The 21557-nt window shown below is 38.6% G+C and overlaps 2 protein-coding genes across 2 annotated transcripts in view; one reads left to right on the top strand and one right to left on the bottom strand.

Annotated features, from left to right (window-relative positions):
* The window catches only part of LOC113480977 (mucin-2-like), a 35416-nt gene extending 24961 nt beyond the window's left edge, over positions 1-10455 (top strand). The window contains exons 30-41 of the mRNA XM_026850181.1: positions 829-2046; positions 2950-3651; positions 4117-4281; positions 4489-4739; positions 5210-5381; positions 6505-6548; positions 7409-7531; positions 7638-7736; positions 8148-8270; positions 8609-8654; positions 9061-9172; positions 10103-10455. Coding sequence (XP_026705982.1) covers positions 829-2046; positions 2950-3651; positions 4117-4281; positions 4489-4739; positions 5210-5381; positions 6505-6548; positions 7409-7531; positions 7638-7736; positions 8148-8270; positions 8609-8654; positions 9061-9172; positions 10103-10313 — 3266 coding nt within the window. The 3' untranslated portion in view covers positions 10314-10455. The remainder of the gene's footprint in view (positions 1-828; positions 2047-2949; positions 3652-4116; positions 4282-4488; positions 4740-5209; positions 5382-6504; positions 6549-7408; positions 7532-7637; positions 7737-8147; positions 8271-8608; positions 8655-9060; positions 9173-10102) is intronic.
* Positions 10456-19347: 8892 nt separating this feature from the next.
* Positions 19348-21557, bottom strand: part of TOLLIP (toll interacting protein) — a 27874-nt gene continuing 25664 nt past the window's right edge. The window contains exon 7 of the mRNA XM_026850180.1: positions 19348-19382. Coding sequence (XP_026705981.1) covers positions 19348-19382 — 35 coding nt within the window. The remainder of the gene's footprint in view (positions 19383-21557) is intronic.

The raw sequence follows: 21557 nt of genomic DNA, 5'->3' as shown, positions 1-21557 counted from the left end.
TTCTTTGGAACCTTTCCTAATTGTATTTAAAACCAAATCAACAGTTTCCTTCTACTCCTGCAGTAAACTTCTACATTATTCCTGCAGATAACTCATTATAGTGACCATGTAATTCTGAGAAACTGAAACATATTTCCACAAACTCATACAATACAACAGCAAGAAATAAACATTCACCTTAAAGTCTTCTATAAAGCAACATATAAAGTGGTAGATATTCCACAAGGTTATCTTCATAATGTGAGAATATGAAAAGAAATAATATTAAAATACATATAACATACTTATTAGATTACGGTTCATATATATTGTATATTTCAATTCTATACTATAATGTATTACATATAAAATACATGTGTTAAATTTATAATCCATATGTATATTTATAAATATGTTATATAATATTAAAATAAGTAGAAAAGTCATTAACATGTAAAAATATTTTAAAGCCTGTGCAGTTATGCAGTTAGGTGTAAATACAGAGATTAATACCAAGGAGTATAACACCTACCTTTATGCTATAGTAATCATGAAGTCATATTATATTGACATTCCACATAAAGGATACCATATTAGTTATATTTAACAACAATTTTTAAATAAAAGGCACATAAAGAACTACTAGAAAAGTAATACAAACATGAGATCAAAACCTACCTTAGAAATTAAATTCAAGACTGCCAAAGAAAGTTCATTAAAATTTAAATGCTATATTAATATATATAATATTACATACAACATTAAAATGCATGGAAGATGAATCATTTATTCCAGGTACTTTCCTTAATAAGAATAGACAAGACTTATATTTCCTCCTTTTAATTACAGAAATAACAACTGCGACACCAGTGACAACTGTATGCGTAAAGAATGTGTGTGCATGGTCGGAATGGTATGATTCCACACAGCCTGAAAACAAAGAGGAGAGTGGAGATTATGAAACATTCGAAAATCTCAGAGAAAAGGGATACAGTGTGTGTAAAAACCCAAAGAGTGTTCAATGCAGAGCCAAGGAATACCCTGATACAGAAATAAACAATCTTAACCAAACGGTACAGTGCAGTCAAAGCAGAGGATTAACTTGCAATAACAAAGACCAACAATCAAAGCACTGCTATAATTATGAAATCAGAGTATCATGCTGCAGCTACATACCGTGCACAGAACTAAAAACTACAACAGCAAAACCCACAGAAGTATTCACAACCACTGCTGTAAAATCAACACCATTTACAATACAGACAATGCTAAAAACAACAACAAAAAACCAAGTAACTGAAGCACAAAAAACTGAAGTCCCTAAAATATCAACAACAGTCAGTGGAAGCACAACACCTCTGGCTGAAACTTCAGCTACAATAAAAACATCACAAGTCTCAACAACAGGGCACCAGACCATGTCAACTCCATCAGAAAAAAGCACTGTGGCAAAAGAGACACCAACAAAACCCACAACTGCCTCTACCCAGACAGAAGTGACAACCACCGCTGCCACCACCAGTGTCCCCACTTCCACGGCCCCACCAACACGAGGCACAACCATCCTCTCTACCACCAGCAGAGCCACCACCACCAAGACATCTCCCCCTCCAACAAAAGGAACAACTGTCATCACACCAAAAGTGACCACCTCAGCCATCAGCACTACCACGACCACCACAGGAAGCACCACAACCTCCACAGCCACGTCTGCTCCAGAGGAAACCTCCACCACAGCAACCCAAACCACAGCACCCACAACAACTGCCTCCACCCAGACAGGAGTGACAACCACTGCTGCCACCACCGGTGCCCCTACTTCCACGGCCCCACCAACACAAGGCACAACCATCCTCTCTACGACCAGCAGGGCCACCACCACCGAGTCCTCTCCCCCTCATACACAAACCACAACCTTCAGCATACCCACAACAACAACGTCCACCTCCAACACCACAGACAACTGCGTGCCGCGCTGTGCCTGGACGCAGTGGTTTAACTTGGATTCCCCGAGCCCTGGGAGCGAAAACGGAGACATAGAGACGTTTGCGAAGATCCGAGACGCGGGTTATGAACTGTGTGACAAGCCACGGGACATCCTGTGCCGTGCTAAGGATTACCCGGATTGGAGTCCGGACCAACTGGGTCAGGTGTTGGAGTGCAGTCTTGAAACTGGGCTTGTGTGCAGAAATAAGGATCAGATCACAAAGTACCCCATGTGCTTCGACTATGAGGTCAGGGTGGAGTGCTGTGACCGTAGGCACTGCGCGACAACACCAGCTCCCCCAAGCACCGTTGCAACTTCCACCAGCACAGCCTCGACTGCAAAAACCTCCACTGTAGTAACACAAACCACAGCACCAACAACTGCCTCCACCCAGTCCGGCGTGACAACCACCGCTGCGACCACCGGTGTCCCCACTTCCACTGTCCCACCAACACGAGGCACAACCATCCTCTCTACCAGCAGCAGGGCCACCACCACCACCGAGACATCTCCCCCTCCAACAAAAGGAACAACTGTCATCACACCAACACCATCAGTGACCACCTCAGCCATCAGCACTGCCACAACCACCACAGGAAGCACCACAACCTCCACAGCCACGTCTGCTCCAGAGGAAACCTCCACCACAACAACCCAAACCACAGCACCAACAACAACTGCCTCCACCCAGACAGAAGTGACAACCACCACTGCTGCCACCACCGGTGCCCCCACTTCCACGGCCCCACCAACACAAGGCCCAACCATCCTCTCTACGACCACCAGGGCCACCACCACCGGGTCTTCTCCCCCTCATACACAAACCACAACCTTCAGCATACCCACAACAACAACATCCACCTCCACCGCCACAGACAACTGCGTGCCGCGCTGTGCCTGGACGCAGTGGTTTAACTTGGATTCCCCGAGCCCTGGGAGCGAAAACGGAGACATAGAGACGTTTGCAAAGATCCGAGACGCAGGTTATGCACTGTGTGACAAGCCACGGGACATCCTGTGCCGTGCTAAGGATTACCCGAATCGGAGTCTGGACCAACTGGGTCAGGTGTTGGAGTGCAGTCTTGAAACTGGGCTTGTGTGCAGAAATAAGGATCAGATCACAAAGTACCCCATGTGCTTCGACTATGAGGTCAGGGTGGAGTGCTGTGACCGTAGGCACTGCGCGACAACACCAGCTCCCCCAAGCACCTTTGCAACCTCCACCAGCACAGCCTCGACTGCAAAAACCTCCACTGTAGTAACACAAACTACAGCACCAACAACTGCCTCCACCCAGTCTGGTGTGACAACCACCGCTGCGACCACCGGTGTCCCCACTTCCACTGTCTCACCAACACGAGGCACAACCATCCTCTCTACCAGCAGCAGGGCCACCACCACCGAGACATCTCCCCCTCTGACAGAAGGAACAACTGTCATCACACCAACACCATCAGTGACCACCTCAGCCATCAGCACTGCCACAACCACCACAGGAAGCACCACAACCTCCACAGCCACGTCTGCTCCAGAGGAAACCTCCACCACAGCAACCCAAACCACAGCTCCAACAACTGCCTCCACCATTAGCAGTACATATACTCTTCCAACTTCTGTTTCTTCTACTGGACAAAGTACTGCCACTACTGTTTTTCCCACAAGTTTCACTACTACCGTCAGCCCAGGTATGTCATTGTCTACCTCTGGAATAACTACAAGCAGTTATTTCAATAGAACAACATTGTTGTCTTTGTTTTCTGTGACTTTTTCCACCATGACTCTTATATCTTCCAACACATAAACCACTTTTTCATCTATCTGTCCCTCTGCTACTAGTGTCTATGTCAGGCAGGTGTGTGAGTGGGCCCCATAGCTTGATATTACTTACCCTAAGCTCGAGGGGGACAGTAGTAACTTTGAAACTTTTTAAATCATTAGAGATATATGTGATAAGATTTGCCAAATCCCAGATGGTATTCACTATAAAGCTAAAAAATGTCACAATCTGCACTTAGCAGTATTTCCAGTAGTTGAATGCAACAGAAATGTAGGTATGATTCGCCAAAGTGTTGAACAGTCCTCTCCAATATGTTAAAATGATGAGGTCAAAATCCTGTGCTGCAAACTAAACTATATCTCGTGCTTAACAGTAACTACAACTGGTATAATACAATCAAGTCATGGTACAAGCAGCACTTCTGCAATCTTCAGTCCTTCCTCCAGCATACCTGTCACAACAGAAGCGAGCACACATGTTACATCTCATGGAACAACTTCATGTCTCTGTCATGTGTTTGGTAATTTTTTCTCTCCAGGTAAGTGTTTATTTTATGGTTATAAAAGTCTGCATAAACAATATAAACCCATAGTACTCTATTCAATTAAAGATAACCATTCAAAATAATCTAAACATAGAACTTTTTGTACAGAAATACATTTTCTATTTTCACATTATTTTCTTGGTTTTATTGCCTAAGTATTTTCATTGGTCTTTTAATTTCTTCTCCAATTTTCCTCTACAGGGGAAGTGGTGTACAACAGAACAGATATGGCTGGCTGTAATTTTTATGCACTTTGCAGCAGTGAATGTGAAATTCACCCGTTCCAGGGGTCATGTCCTGTGACAACTCCTTTCACCTCAGTCGCCACAGAATCTACAACACAAGCTGCCTCATCCACAGAACATGTATTTCCTTCTGTCTCGCCAACCACAGCAACGTCCCTCACAACTTTAGTAGAACGAAACTGTACTGATGTCAACCCTCCACGAAAGGTGGTTCCCCTTGTTATTTTCTAATATATCACCATGGCAAACCCAGCCCAATTTCTGTCCACTAATAGATAACTCAAATCAACTTGTTTGTATTCCAGTGACGAAGTTGGTTATGTTACAAATGACCTGAGAGTGCACAATTCTTCAACCTGGCATTACCAGGCTTTTAAGTAATCTGGAGATGGAAAAGCTCACTAATACCATGGCAGAGACTTTTTTTTTTTAATAAAAGACATTTAAATGTCACAGACATAAGTAGACTAGCTATGAAAGTGTGAAAAAATCTCATTCTTTCTACACAAAAGAAAATTCTGTGATTGTTCCCAGCTTGACTGCTCTTAAGGCCTGAAATCATATGCTAAGAAAACTCTTATCAGAACTCCCTATCAATTTTGAGAGTCTATCTCATGTTAAAACAGAACAACTAGGGTGAGAAAGCACTTAAGAATAAATCATTTACATATTTTCAGCCTGGAGAGAAATGGATAAATGAATGCCAGGAGTGTGTCTGTGACCCCGTTACTGCTAATGCACAATGCCACCGGCTCCTATGCCCAACAGTTCAGACGCCAATTTGTGACCTAGGATTTGTTTCCACTCTTGTACTACCAAAAGATTCTTGCTGTCCTGAATATAAATGCGGTAAGTATCAAAAATACATATATAAACACCAGGCTACACACTGGTAAATTACATTTGCACTTCTGTTAGTATCTAATCAAGTTCTTCATGTACCACAATAATAGCAAAACTTTTCTTAAAGTGTTCTGGCTTAGTGAACACACATCAATTTTTGGCTAAACATGCATTAGAAATTTTATTTAAAACCAAAATGTTATTTTTAATTAAGTTTGCTGGGAGAATTGGAATGGGTGGGAGAGCAGAATAATACTTTGAATCTTCAAGAGGCCTGTGTACATCAACTATCTGTGTATCATAAAGGTTATTAATAAACTTGATCTAATGTTATTAATGTAACATTGGAGCACATTAACATTAGCCTAACTGTAGCTAAACTAAGATGCATAAACATAAGAATATGACACCAGAAAGCTTAACAGTTAACTACAAAAGCAAGTAACATGAAGCAATAATACAAAGTTAATTGTAATCAGTAACTGAATTGTCAGTGTATGAAAAATAATTATACTCAGTGCATTATATTGACTGTTGTTTATTGCTTGTAAAAATCAGTTATATATATTTATATACATAAATTTTTATATGCATATATTTTTATACATATATTTATATAAAATAATAAAAGGAAAAAGGTAGCCATAAATTAAGCTCAAAAAGGGAAAGTCAAAGGAACAATCAAGTTTGAAGTAGTCCTGTGAAAGACATGAATGGGTTCTGCTATCAAATTATTTATATTACCATGGTAAGAATAACTTTCTTTTCACCCAGAGTCAGTCTTTCATCTAAGCCATGTCTGAGAGGTCACAAAGAATCAAAGGTATCTTTGAAGGTTACTGGACTTCTAGGATTCAAAGATGAAATAACTAATTTAATTTGAAGTGAACCTGAGGGATTTTTCATGCATAGCTCAAGTTAGAAGCCATCCCTCCTGAAGTCTTCTAGCTAATTTCAAAAAAGAAACTTTACTTAAACATCCAGCTACACTAAATAGGAGGTCTGAGCATGTAGGGAAAATTCAAGTTTTCCATAGTCTCTATGTTACTAACAAAGCTTGATAACATCTTGGCTTCTCAATAAGTCTCCCACTTTGAGTTTACTCTGGAATTATTTTTTTGTTTTTCAGAACCAATAGATGGCACCTGTGTGATTAACGGTACAGTGTACACGGTGAGAATGTTATAGTGATATATTGCTGGAAGTGAAATGTACATCCTTTCTACCTAAAAAAGCCTTTGAGAAAGTTCTTCTCCCAGTACATGTCTTTTTATTTCTTAGCCCTTAACTGGAAGTTATTATTTTTCTAATGCCAAAACCAAAATCATCACAGAAGAGTTCCTCAACATGTAACATAAGACAAGAATGTACCATTTTTAGTGACGTACTTCTTTTTTAAGCTCTCTCCCACTTCTGGAATTAATGAATTTCCAAACAAGCTGCTGAACAGCCCAAACTCAATCGTTCTCTAAAATAAGCCCAGACAACCTTCAGAATTCAAGCTAGGGTTTTTGCTTTAATTGATACCTAAATCTTTTGCTAAAATTCGTACTTGAGTCTTTCAGTCAAAATTTAAACATTAGCCTTAAACTGGAGCCTTCTGGGGACACATTTCAGAAAAACTAAAATCCAGGTGTAAATTTGTATCTCTGCTTATGAATCTGCATATATATATCCAGTTATTTTAATCTCGATTTGTAAATTATAATTGTTTTCTAACCACTGAACATGACTTGCAGGGAAAAAAAAAATCTTAAATGAGCATTGAAAAGCTGGTAAAACAGCGGTACAAACAAGTCTTACCTCCAATTTATTAATTTGCTTTTCTGTTTTGTATTGCTTCATTTAGTTTCCTGCTAATGTGTGCTTTCTTGTGAGGCATAAAGCCAAACAACTTTATGTTCAGAGAGTTGAACAACTCAGTCACACTTGCATTTCAGCAACATGAATCTCAGCAATGCTTTCAACTCTGCCTATCCTTTATATAGAAACTGTTGCCATTTGACTTTTTTTTTTTGTCTCCTGTCTTCCAGGTTGGAACGTCAACAGTAATCAATTCATGTAAGAACTGTACCTGCAGCTCTGAGAAAGATCCGGTGACTAAGGCAAATATTGTGCATTGTGAAACAGTTCAATGTGAAACATCTTGCCCTCTGGTAAGTTCAGATCCTCTAGGCTGCCCAGTCAGCCCTCAATTACAGGAAGACTGGAATTCTCCATTACCAACTCAACATACTTTCTGTTTCACCTCCTTGTGAGTAGGGTCATCAATATATGATTGAGGATGGAGAGTGCTGCGGGAAGTGTATTGAAGTAGCTTGCATAATCAAACTAAGTAACAACACTATTCACGTGTTCCCTGTAAGTATTCCTTTCATTTTCAGATCTATTGGCCAATACAGGTTAGAACAGCTAAGAGTTAACTCATATCCCTTACAGGTAAAAATTTAATTAATACTGAAATTACTCTGAATACACACTGGTTTTCTGAATTGAACTCTTACTTGGAATGACAAATTCTTTATATGTGTGGGATTATATAACTGGGCAATGGTTTCTAATTTGTGGTCTGAGTGTTCAGACCCAGGATTTAAACTTTCAAGCTAGCCACAGTTTGCAAAATTTCGCTTTTGCCACTTGTAAAAGAATTTCAGAAGTATCTGAGAATCTTCGAGGTGTGAGAACTTAATTCACTCAGACATTTTTGAAGTAATCATACTATACTTGATCACAATGAAAAAAAAATTGTTTGCTTTTCTTCTAAAATCTTAGGTTGATGAGATCCTGCCACTCGATAATTGCAGCCATTACAAATGTGAAAAAATTGAAGATCAATTTGTTCCAGTCCAAACTAAAAAAATATGCCCCGAGTATGACCCAGGAGAGTGTGATCCTGTAAGTTTTAACCAATTCTTCATCAATTGAATGCAGTTTAAAAGAACAAGGAGGGGCAAGGAAAAATATAACAAATCACTTCCACTTAAGTTGCAGGAATGTCTTAAGAGTTAATTTAATTTTGCTGTAACATTCATAATAAAAAAAAGTTTAATATTTTTATATGGTGTTACAAGAATTCAAGACTTTTATGTTGGGGACAGTAAGTCATCCATCTTTCCATGCAGTGTTCATCACAGAGGAGATTTCTGCTCAATATTAGTAACGCTAACTCATATTCTTACTCATGATTGTCACCTGTGCATTAATACAAATCCTCCTCCTTTACTTTTGCAAAGGATGAAGCAGAGACTACTCCCGATGGCTGCTGCAAAATATGTAAACGTAAGTGATGATGTGTTCATGTTTTCTGCTTGAAGAGCACTGTATCCAATTCCTAACTATCTTTGTGTGGATGGAAGGATTGTTCACTCACAGTTTTCAGTTTCTCAAGACCCTGTGTTTGGCTAATTATTCAAAAGGAAAAAACAAATTTGTTTTCCTCATACTGAATTCCACAACCCAAACCACTGATGCTCAGGTCTCTGCATTATCTTCCAAAGACACTGTACGGGTGGGATCAAAGAAAAACCTGAAAACTCCAGATACATTACACAGTATCCCCACCCCCCACCATCACATGCTGCACATTCTCAATAATCAGACATCATACACTTTGAAATTGCTGAAACATTCGTTTAGTTCTGAAATAGAGATTTGAAGTATGTTTTTTTCCCCCCTGTTTATGAAGCTGCAAAGTGCAAACCATACAGCAAAAAAACTGTGATCCAGCAAGGAGACTGTGAATCTTCTGAACCTGTTGAGCTGACATATTGTGAAGGAACTTGTCCTGGCTCCTCAGTGTAAGTTCCGAAAACTTAATTTAGCATCTCTATGGCCTCATTTATGTTTCATTTATACTGGTGTCATGAGCCAGCATGTGACCAAGAAGGCCAATGGCATCCTGGCTTGTGTCAGCACTGGCGTGGCCAGCAGGGACAGGGAAGGGATCTGAGCCCTGGGCTCGGCACTGCTGAGGCCGCCCCTCGCTGAGTGGGTTCAGTTTTGGGCCCCTCACTGCAAGAAAGACATTGAGGTGCTGGACTGTGTCCACAGAAGAGCAACGAAGCTGGTGAAGGGTTCAGAGTACAGATCTTAGGAGGAGCAGCTGAGGGAACTGGAGTTTAGTCTGGAGAAAAGGAGGCTGAGGGGACACATTGATAGCTCTCTCCAACTACCTGAAAAGAGGGTGTAATGAGGTGGGTGTGGGTGTCTTTTTGTAAGTAACAAGCAGTAGGACAAGAGGAAACAGCCTTAAGTTGCAGCAGGGGAGACTTAGATTGGATATCAGGAAAAATTTCTTCATGGGAAGGATTGTCAAGCACTGGAACAGGCTGCCCAGGGAAGTGGTGGAGTCACCATCCCTGGAGGTGTTTAAAAGTTGTGTAGGGACATGGTTTAGAGGTGGACTAGGCAGTGTTAGGTTAAAAATTGGACTTGAACTTAAAGGTCTTTTCTGACCTACATGATTCTATGATTATAGAATAACAAAGTAAATGTGTTTATATGATTCCATTGAGTAGAATCAGGCTCAGTGGAAACAAGAACAGTTTCACTATTGAAAAGAGAATTAATTAAAAATCACATTCATATGTGTGTGAGGGAGGAAAAGAGGACGTTAATAAAACCACCTCCAAGTCCCAAAAAAACAGAAGGACAAGTCGGCGGGGGGATGCTTCTGTGTGTCAGCTTTTAATGAAAAAGATGCATTTTCTTCTCCTGGTGGAACACAGGTATTCTCTTGAAGCAAACCAGATGCAACACGAGTGTAGTTGCTGCCAGGAGTACAGCAGCCAAACAAGAGAGGTGACCCTGACTTGCCAAAATGGAACAAGCATAAATTACAACTACGTCTACGTGGAACAATGCCAGTGTACAAATGCATGCACTTCAGAAACCTCTACAGCATACGACTCCCAACGGAAAATCAGAAGTAAGAGATGATCACTGGAACAAGCAAGCAGAGACTCTAAGGGAAGCTGAAATCATGTTTTCCCCAGAATAACCTGTGCTCCTTCTTTAACAGATCTTACGTCAGTTTCTGTTATTACCTTTTCTTATTTCTTACTTGTGAAAAAAAAAAATAAAAGTCAAACAATTAAATCTTAAGGGTTTTTTTTTTGTTTTTGTTTTTTTTTTTAAAGTGATACAATATTCAAGGGTAAAAAAAATATATGACTGTGTAAAATGCCTTTGTGTAAAGTATGGAAATATGCAAACATGGTTTCACTCGATCACAAAACTGATATTTTGGGAAAAAAGTTTCAGGGGTCTCTAAAAACCAAAGCCAGAAAACATTGCAGCTACATTACACTTAACTCTTGGGCCAAGAGAATGCTTCATTGCATATCATTTTTATGGACACCATGGTCCTAACAGCCATCACAGTGACAGGGAGAAGGCTATTTTCTTGTTCATCTTATTCCATCACTAAAACTTTCAGCATTTTTTTAATTTCGGTGACTGTTTGATACCCATCTTCATTATCTAAATGACTTTGTCTCCAGCAGCATCAGGGAGTTTTCTAACTCAGATGGGTATATTCTCTAGCAGTCTTTGGCAATGCAGACACTCTCAAAAGCCTCTTCCTGGATGAGGTTAAATTCCCTTACCCAGGTCTAAATAGCTCTGGTCACCGGCATAAAAGGTACAGAGATTAAAACACCCCTCTCCTTTGCTCACTGTATTCTAGTTGCCAAGATAACAGGCAGGCTACAGTTTGTCTTCCCTGTAATTAGTGGGGAGGTCCACAAGGCAAGTATAAAAAAAGAGAAGGGAAAACTTTGTTCACCAGTGCCATTTCATGTCCTAGATCAATGGGTATCTGGCTGTAGAAATCATCACTTGCTTCTTCAGCTGAAGAAACAAATCTATATATGAACAGAAGCTCTTATTAGTTGAATAATACTTAAGGTAAAGTCAATGAACTTAGTAAAAATCAGAAAATTCTCCTGCCCGTAATTTTAACAATATTCTCAGGTAAGTTCAGGATATGTTTTTAAACTGTGCATTTGTTTCCTATGCTACCTAAAAGATTTCAAATGGACTTACACTGGTGAGAAAATTGGCTGCCTTTTCCCACAGTAGTTCATGTTTACTTGACCTGTTGGGAGCATTTACCTTATCAGTAGATGTTATAATACAAAACCTGGCATCTGGCCCGAAGGCTTGGCTGAAAAGGAAAGGAGGAACTGTTTGATCAAATAATGCACGTTTTATACTGCTTATTTAGAACTGAAATTCAATCTCTGAATGAAATCAGTAGACACTTTTCTACTGGCCTTCACCAGCATGACCTGGTATCACGTTAGGATTAACCAGAGGGTAGTAAGCAGGTTTGTAAGTTTTTCCTGCTGGACACCGTTCATCTCTCAGGTATCCAGGGTTTGCCGGTCCCACGGCAGGTGTGCAGGCTCTGGGCAGTGTCACTGCCTCTGACCGGGGAGCTGTGCCACTCCCTGCACCCTCTCCGACCCAGTAACAAGCACCTTCCATTGGGAACCGGGGCTGAGTCCAGGCCAGCTGCGCACCACCAGTTTTACAGTTTCACCAGCACATCCTCAGACCCGAACAGCAGGTACTGCTGCGAGGAGACATCCCAAGAGTCCTGAACAGAGCCAGCCGTGGGGCGAGCAGTCTGACAGGCTCAGCACCTTTAGCATAGCACCACAAGAACAGATGCAGCCCAATGAGATCTGGAACTGTCCTGCAGTGAAAAAACAGGACCTAGAACTGTCCCACAGTGGGAAACCAGCCCTGCTGGCTGCAGAAGGGCTTCCTGAGGAGCATTCACATATGCCAGCCAGGTTAGGCCTGGCGTTGTAATACAGAGCTGGCAATATTAATCCAAGCTAGCCAAACTGATGCCTCAGAGCTGATAGGTCAGGGTGCAGAGCCAAAAACACAGTGACACTTATGTCACTTAAACATCTGTAAACACTTCTGAATTCAGCTTTGAGTTCAGACTGAGGGCAATAAATCTGTGTGCTTTTGCCCCTTCCTCCCTAACTCCCTACATTGAGTATTTAGTACCATGTTCACCAGTTACAAAGCTTCCCTAACATTTTCAGGGCTGCAGGTTTTCCCCAGCTATTGTAAGCACTGTACGAACATGTTAGCAGTACATTCCAGTTTAGGTCTTAAACTGCCCTCTAATGGTCATTATTCACTTCTCTAAAAACCAAACCAGGAACTATTCCCTTAATTCTGGAAACATTAAGCCTTGCACACCTTGTTCATCCATCGGAGATCAATTATACTAGCATGTAAACTTAGTTTTTTTTTATTTTTAATTGCCAAATTATGAAAGATTTCTCAAAGCTGAACATCACATTATTTCCATGTACCTGACTGACTACCTAGGAGTTTAATTTGAAGGTGCAATCGCAATCCTCAATGATCACGTTCTGTTATTGGAAAAAAAAAAAATTAGCATCATAATTCACCATTTAGGAGAGACAATCTGGATTAGTGCATTTTGGGGGGGTTGGGTTGTTTCGGTTTGGCTTTTTTTGCCTTGAAAACCAACCTACAGCAAAATGCTAGAAACCACTGAATCTTCTTAGTTCTCCTCAAAATACAGCTTGTTGGGGTTTTGTTTTTTTCTTAAGGGAAATCTATTTTTGTACCTTTTCTCTCTCAAGTCTATACAGAAGACAACCCAGGAGATTTGCACTTGAAGTAAACAGGATTCAGGAACAGACAAACATGTAGGTTTCTTTAAAGCAATTGCTAGAGGTTCCTTGGACTTGTAAATGTAGTATAGCATTTGCTTCAAAGCAGAGAAATTTGCTAAATAGGAAAACAGGAAGACATACATTTGTTTGATATACAAGGTTACCATTTATGTTAAAATATATCTAGCTATTTCGTACTATATCAAGCTCCTTAGAACTTGAAATAAAATGCATGTATGCCTTAGTTTTATAAAATTTCCAAATGGGTTATATGTACAATCATAGCAGCAAAATAACTGCAGTTATTGAACTACAGATTAAGAAATAATATTTAAACCAAGAAACTATAATATAAAATGAAACCCTGAGCTCTTTCCTGTCATTTCCATGGGGTATCAAGTTAATCAGAAAGTGCTGACTTTTCCTCCTATATTTACCATTATCAAATATACTGATGCTTCGTTAAAAATTACCATAGAACAGCATTCATCTGCATCAGGAAACAGAACACTCATTTTCCTATTCACTAACTAGGCAGTTACAGGGACAACTGCATCAGGGAATGTTACGTACTAATATGCATATACATAGTAAAACTACCCAGTTGGTGAATTTTATTGATGTGTTGGCATAATGCCTTTTAAACCAGTCTGTCAAGCATACTGAGAATCTTAAACAGCTCAATGAATAAAATGTCCCATTGTAAATAAAACCATTTACAGGTTTTATTACCTATGATCTAAATTGGGCAAATGTGAGGGTTATGCTGCTGTTCTGTAGAAGTCAGTGCATTTGTGGAACTGGAATACTTAACCACAAAGAAATTTGTTAAGTTTTAAATTAATATCTATGATATATAGCTAGAGCACATCAGTTGGAAGACAGAATTTAGTATCACTGAACAAACTAAATTGGGTATCTGTACAACATTCATATCCAGGGCCCTCTTCCTCCCAACTCAAGTTAATGCCCTGTGCTTGCTCTAGGTTTTCCAAAACAGAAAATACCAGCAACATTCAATCAGGTGGAGGACTGGAAAACAGTCAAATAGACTAGAAGTCATTTGAAAGATTAGATTAAACCAATTACCCTGTAAATTGGGAAACAATAATTCTGAATTATTCTTGTTAATAAAGAACAGTAGATCCCTATTTATCAAACTTTCCCAAGTCTTAGCCATATTTTGAAAAATCTGTGTGATATAGAAATACCAAACAAGATAAATACTTATCCTTTTACACCAACATCTCCTTCCTCCTCACCTTTCAGTGTAACTTTTCCTGTTTACTCTTCTTTTGAAACACCACCTCCAGGCAGTGATTTAAGGAGCTATTTTGTTGATTTTGGCTTCTGACTCACTCACCTCCCTTGCCTCCCTTCCTCTATTGATATTTGATAGCACTTCCCATGTTTTTAATGCAGTAACTTCATGTCTAAGGAGTTTGATGCATTCATTGATGTCACTTGTCTCCCAACACAGAGTTTCTGCACTGTTCATTTTGCCACTACACATAACACAATTCCATCTGTCGAGAGAGCAGAGATTCTATTCTCTAAGAGGCAACATGCTTCCTGGCAATGAGTTATACCAGAACATTCTCGTAGATACTGTTATATCTCCTGTCTTCATACTTCCATTTCCTGAACCTCGATTATGCTGCCAATAGGAGGATAAGTCACTGATTTGGCATATTTGGCTCCCCAAATACTGCGCCAGTAGCTAACAGAAGTATATAAAAGTTCACTTACTGTAATCCTTAAAACAGGGAGGTTTGTGCAGCGGGGCTTGCCTTATACATGAGTATCATACAGAGCCCTGACATTTTCATGATTTTGGTGATCTAAACTTTATAAGGACTGGGCTACAAACTAAAGAATACCTTCTTTCTACACAGACTCAGGACGGACAATTAAAGACATGGTATGCTGGTGTTCTTTAAGTGACAAATCATTTATTGTTGTTACAAAAAAATCACAGATACGCTTGCTTGGAATCTAAAAATTAAGATTTGCAGACCTTGAATCCATTTTTACTTACTCCTCTTTCTAAAGCCTCTGCATGTTTCTCTCCAGAAAAGAAAAAGATTCTTAACTGGATTTTGCCTCCCGTAGAAAAGCACTGAAAATTTCTTTTGCATAAGCTTCCTTCACCCCATCCATGCCTTTTTATTTAAAATATAAAAGTGATAATCAAAGAAACAAAAATGCTGTGTTCTAACATCTAGTATCACAGCAGCTTTGTCGCTGTTTATGCAGATAGCCACAACACAGCCCTTATGGTCAAGCTGTACTGTACCACACTACTAAAGTAATTAAGCTCCCCTGATTTGTCCAGTTGCTTTCACTGTTTTGTTCTTTCCCCCCACTGAAGACAGTAGTAACAGATCACCTTCAATGTAAAAATATTCAGATTAGCTCAATGGGCTGGGCCATGTCTGAGGTGTATTTTAGCACTTCTGCTACATTTCAATAGTGAAAACACAGATCGTGTTAAATTCTTTTGAAACATTCACTCAACATGAAGGCCGAGTCCTGGTTCTTGGGTAACAAGGCTCTGTGTCACACGAATTCAAGTCCTGAAGTATGTCAGAAAGTACTTAGCCACTTCTGGCTTCCATGCTGTGTGAACATGCTGAAACCCTGAAACACATGAATCATCCTTCCATTGCTTTTAAAAAGAAATGTGCTCCAGAGAGGTTGTCAGGTTTCTTTTAGCAACTGTTTTAATGGAAATATTTAAATTTATCATTTAGAAGCATTCCCATAACACTCCATGTCATAAAAGAAAAATCAGCAGCATGATGCCAAAAGACGTGGTAAGGGTTTCTTATTCAGACATCCACATTTTGGTAGTTTCAAGTGAATTTTTTCACATGGACAAAAACAGCACTTGAAAATGTATTATTTAGGATGAAAAGGGAAAGAGTTCTCAATCCTCCTGCTACAGGCCATATGCTGATTTTTAATTTGAGCTAAAAAAAAATAAAATCTCCTTTCACAGCTTCTTCTTGCCAGTACTAGATAAAAATCCAAGCAAGTACCTTGGAGGGTTATTTCAGCGCAACAATCTCAGTATGAGTTTCTGCCAGCAGCAGCACACAGGTTATTCCTGTTAGGTCTTGGATCGAACTGAAACATCCAAATTAATATATATTATAGCTTTATGTATGTGGTCAATTAACAACCAAGAAAATGAAGAGTTGATTAATAAAAGACATCCAAGAAATATAACAATCATGTTATATTTTCTGTTGTATGTTATGGTCTCACACTCCAGTTCTTACTGTGTGACCTGTAATGAAACAGAGCCCAATCTAAACCATTGAATTCAGTGAAAAAATTCCTGCTGACATCAGGAGGCTTTGAATCAAGCCTCGCATTATGGAAAAAGGCAGATAATGGAGTTTAAATTATGTTAAGTACCTCATGAAACCACAGGCTTATTCTTATGACTGTAACAAATTTGCTAGTCACTTGTTATGAGAAAGTTTCTCTTTAAACACTTCTCACACTTGTCAGAAGCGTCACCAATGGCAATTCATTTCCCACCTGCTGATACCTCTCTTGACAAGAGAAGGTTCCAGCACATATTACAGAACACAGAAACCTGACCGTTTCCCTCCTCTCTCCAACTAGGCTAAGCATGTTTTTTCAAGAGAACTGGAAACACTACTTGCCCCATACTACAAGATGCAAAAGCATTCATGGAGAACATCAGTGCTGTGAGACAGCCCACTCTTGGTATTGTACCTAGGAGCAAGGTAACATGAAACAGGCCATGAGAAATCCGTTGCCCACTGTGTGCACAGACAGTGTAACAACTCAAAATGGGGGACACTGTGTAAGAACATAAGCTGTACATGAACCTTCCCTTTCTAATCAACTACAAATTTTAATGGTATTCAATAAAATTCAAATTTACACTTTGGAAAAAACTCAGTAGTCATTTTCTTCATAAGATTTAGGATATTTTGGATGAAGAAAATTATTACTGAAAGAAACCTAAACATTTTAACCACCATTACAGAAAACACTTGAAGTGAAAGACAAAAATTAGCACTCCCCACACCGCCCAGGTGAAGAGTTTCTCCATGTTTTCTAATACCATCTGTAAGTTAATGAGTTTCAAACTTACTACAAAATTCTATGCCATTCCATGGCATCCCCCCCCCACTATGTGAACTTCTATAATTACCGATTCATTTTTAAAATAGCATTAAGCATTTCAAATCAACCTGAATACACTGCATTGAACTGATTACTATTACAGAAATTATGCATTTAAGGTGGAAAAACATCATCATGTGACACAGTGCCAAGCTTGTGTTTCTAATCCATAAAGAAACATGGACAGCACAGACATGGAAGTGCTGTGTACCTTTTTTATAATTGAAGATATTTTTTAAAAAAATTGGATCATCTTTCATTTTCTCCTCATGATAAATGCATTAAAATGATAAAGATTATCCATTTGTATCCAGCCTGCTCCACATTCCAGATTAGCACACTTAACATTTTAAAAATATGTTCTAAGTGAATTCTTTGAATACTCCAAACAGCAGTACTTTTATAGTTCCCCTACACATGGAAATACAGATCTAGCTAAGATGAATTTCAACCTACTTGCTTTCCACAAATTCACTTTTCCCGTCTATATGCAAATTTAACTTCAAAAGTTATGGTATACCTTAAGTATAGTTTATTTCTTCTTACAAAATTAATGATGCTTTTTGGCAAGATAGTAAAGAAAATCCTTCTAAAATATACTGCAGTATGGAAATAGATCAACTCGGGTTTCTAAACAATCTTCCTGAAGATCTAGGAGAGAAATTTGAAGTCTTCAGCAGGCTAGAGCTTAAAATTGCAGCAGAGAAGATTGTGAATATGGGTTTTCAGTTTTCCTACTTAAAGAAAATATGTATTTGCATTTCTTCCTAGAGACCCTGCTCTCATTGATATACTTAAATATTTTAATAATCCAAAACACACTGACCTCTCTTTACACCCCCACACATCATCACTCATTGATTAGCATTGAAATGGAAAAAGCCAATAAACATTAAAGTACTAAATAAACGCTTTAGCAGCCACATTTGCTTAAGTAAATCAATTCTCACTTATCTCTCACAGTACACTGGAGAAATGTGAAAGCAAACTATAAGCATTAGAACATGAATAGAGATAGAAACTGACACTCAAGGGCCAGAAGAAACCACAATCTGAACATAATTTCATCTCATAGTAGGTACTAAGTACCTTAAGGAAATAAATCAAAGGAAATTCAGTTGTGAAACATTCCTCTCAACTATCATTTGCTAAAAAAAATAAACTCCCAAAAAAAACCACACTATGAACTGGACAGTAAACCCAAAAATGTTAGCTTGATAATATACTAAAAGTACAGACTAGCAACTGATTAATAATCCTGAGCACAGCAATGCTGTTAAATGAGAAAGACGACCTCAGATAGCATCTCTCTAATTCTATGATTGACTGCAAAGCTACATAAGCTAAACCTTTAAAATTCATTAATATTAGCAGATACAGCCAGCTTTTATCGTAGCTAAAATAGCACATAAAATCCATTTCATAACTTTTCCTTTCACGCCGCAGAGCATTTCCTCCACACCCACACTGTTCTGTCCTCCTCCCTTGTCCTGCGAACACTGGAACCTCACTATTGCCTCATTCTGTCCTCTAGACCTGCAGTACTACATTTTCTTGAGAAAGTAGCACCAAGAAGAGTTAGAAAAAGGCATCTACCTAGGTGATGAATGCTTAAAATCCATTTGAGTGCTTACTGTACTCAGTCCCACCAGATGATCACGTTAAGAACCAGTGTAACTTGTTAATTAATGTGCAAAACTGAACAGAAGACAGTAACTGATACTCGAATTCTAAGTCTGTCTATAGACTTAGACAAAGACTGAAACTGTGTGTTCTCCAATAGAGACATAATACACTTTCATTTAGATGATACATTTATTAAATTTGAATGATAAAAATTAATGTACTTTAGAGTGCAAGAAACACATTTAGACACTGGACCTCAATACAGAGAAACAACGTCTTCAGAATTATTACAGCAAAAACATCCTCTGTACGGTATTACATATCAACCAAACAAGCAGTACATTTGTAAGGGAAAAAACATTCAGTACCATCAGCAGATGCAAAGAGCAGTAGAGAAGAAAGTAGCAAGGATCTAGCTAGACAAAAAATGTTCCTACCTTTAGCAAATTTAGGCTCTTGGCAGGACTCAAACTAGTACTAAGAGCACTAACTTTTAGCAGATGCCAGTCTTATACAGCTGGCTTTGGCTCCAAGCTGCTTGAAGCTGTTGAGCAAAAGAGCAGCATCAAACACAGTATTATCCCGTTAGCATTTTGTCAAAAGCTACAATCATAATGAGTGACAATTTATTTGTTTTAAATCAATAAACAGACTTTCAGTTCCCATATCTTAATTTCACAGACCCTAGAACAATTAAACACTCCCTGCCTTTTCTCATCTCTCTTCAATTCAAACCAGACAACGAACAGTTTGACTGAGAGGGTATGTATGCTGAAAAGCTGAGTAGGCCTATGATCATTGTTTTGTTCTTTTTAACAAAAAGTAGCACATCATGACATAAAGAGTTTCAGCTACAGTGCTTAATTAAACCAAGACAAAAAAAAAAAAAATCACCTGAAAAATATTTAAGTATAGTGTAACATGCTGAAATCCATTTACTGGCCATACTGCTCCTACATACACCATCTTCAACTCTTACCTTGTTTTGCATAACATTTGCCTAGAGCAAAACAAACAAAAGAATTCTAAGAACAGGAGCCTCCCTCAGAGACCCAGAGCCTAGTTTATGACTAAACCTGGCTAATTAAGACCCACACTTACCCCTCCTGGTGGTTAGGATTGAAAGGTGTTTATGCTGTGCTTGAAATTGAGCTGTAACAGGACGCAGTACAATTTACCAGCCATTAAGTTGAACCATGACCACTTGCTTTTATAAAAAGCTGTATTATGGATCCCAACGTTTTAATATAAAAATTTAAATATATACATTTTCCCTGAATTGTTCATCCCTTAGCAATTCATGCCATCTGTGTAAAAGTTAGAGCAAGGGATTCTTCCTGGAGATACCTAAGCATTAAATCCTTACCAAGATTTATCCTTTTGGGTAACAATGTCACAAATCACTGTGCTGTAAAGACAAAATGTCTCTAACAATCTACTCAGTCACAAAATTTACCACGATTGTAGGGAAGGGGCAAGACCAGTTTCTTGAAGAACACCCGTTTTATTTCAGAAATTAAAAATGTGGTGACTCTACAACTAAAGCACACGGAAACTACAGCCTTGAATTTCGTTACTGAAAAGCCAGTTGGAGAATGTGTAAAGACACTTAACACTTTCAACAGTAAATTTAAGATGGTAAGGGATTCATAACAAAACTTAAAATTGTACATCATGAAGAGACAGCTTTAAAAAGTCAGAAACTGGGATGATTTTTGGTACTGTATTTTAAAAGTTTCAGTATCACTTTTAATCATAAAAAAAAAAAAATTCTTGTTCTACTGCCAGTGCTACCTAAAGGCTTCTTGAATGCAGGTGGGAGGAAAAAAATAGAACCAACTTTTCAGCAGATAAAATATTTTAAGCATGTGACATGAAACAAAAGTATAGGGGAGGAAGAGTATACAGGTTCCTTTTCCCCATTCTAAACCTGGCTTTAATGTTCTCATGAATCACTCAAGAGCCTAGATTTCAAGTGTACATTCATTCCAACTCTTGAAAATATAAAGGTCTATGGCTATTGTAGAAAGTGTTTGAAATCAAACATTAAAAAAAAAAGATAAAACAGCAACATTGCACATCACTGGAAAAATAAACTGGTACATACTATTTAAAGTGCATTACTTTATCATCTACAAAAACAAACACTACAGAAATTTATCCAACAGCTGTAACTGGTGCATACTTGTAAGATTCTACAGCTCCAAAATGAACTGTTATCTGAAAAAATAACACTAACAATAAATACAAACAATCTCCAACCTCCTCTGAGGATCAGACTATAACTCAGATATGTTAAATTTTCTATACAAGAATTTATTTCCATCTGCATCTAATAGTAAATTGACTGCAGCAACCGTAGTCTAACAAGTCAATGAGCAACTCATAATGCCATTCAAAGATTCTAAAGCTACTTTTCAAGCTTGTTATATCAGATGACAAGAAAAAATACAATAGTTTTTCCACTAATATAGAATAACTTGCTGAAATATAGGTGTAAAGAAGGAAGCCTTATAACCAGATCAGAGATTTCTGCTTTTTTAATGTAAGACAACACCTTAAATAATTGTTTACAGCTTCAGTAACTTTCCAGGTACAAAAATCTTTTCTTCTGCACTTATCCTTTGAAATAGCCATGGGAATGCAGAAGTAGTTAGAGTGCAATTAATTGTGGGAGTACATTAGGGCTCAGTCCTGTTCTCTGCTACAGCAATACATA

This window comes from Athene cunicularia, assembly GCF_003259725.1.
Source record: "Athene cunicularia isolate RWA chromosome 5 unlocalized genomic scaffold, athCun1 chr5_part2, whole genome shotgun sequence".
NCBI classification, from domain to species: domain Eukaryota; kingdom Metazoa; phylum Chordata; class Aves; order Strigiformes; family Strigidae; genus Athene; species Athene cunicularia.
This window is presented reverse-complemented; position numbering and strand designations above follow the sequence as displayed.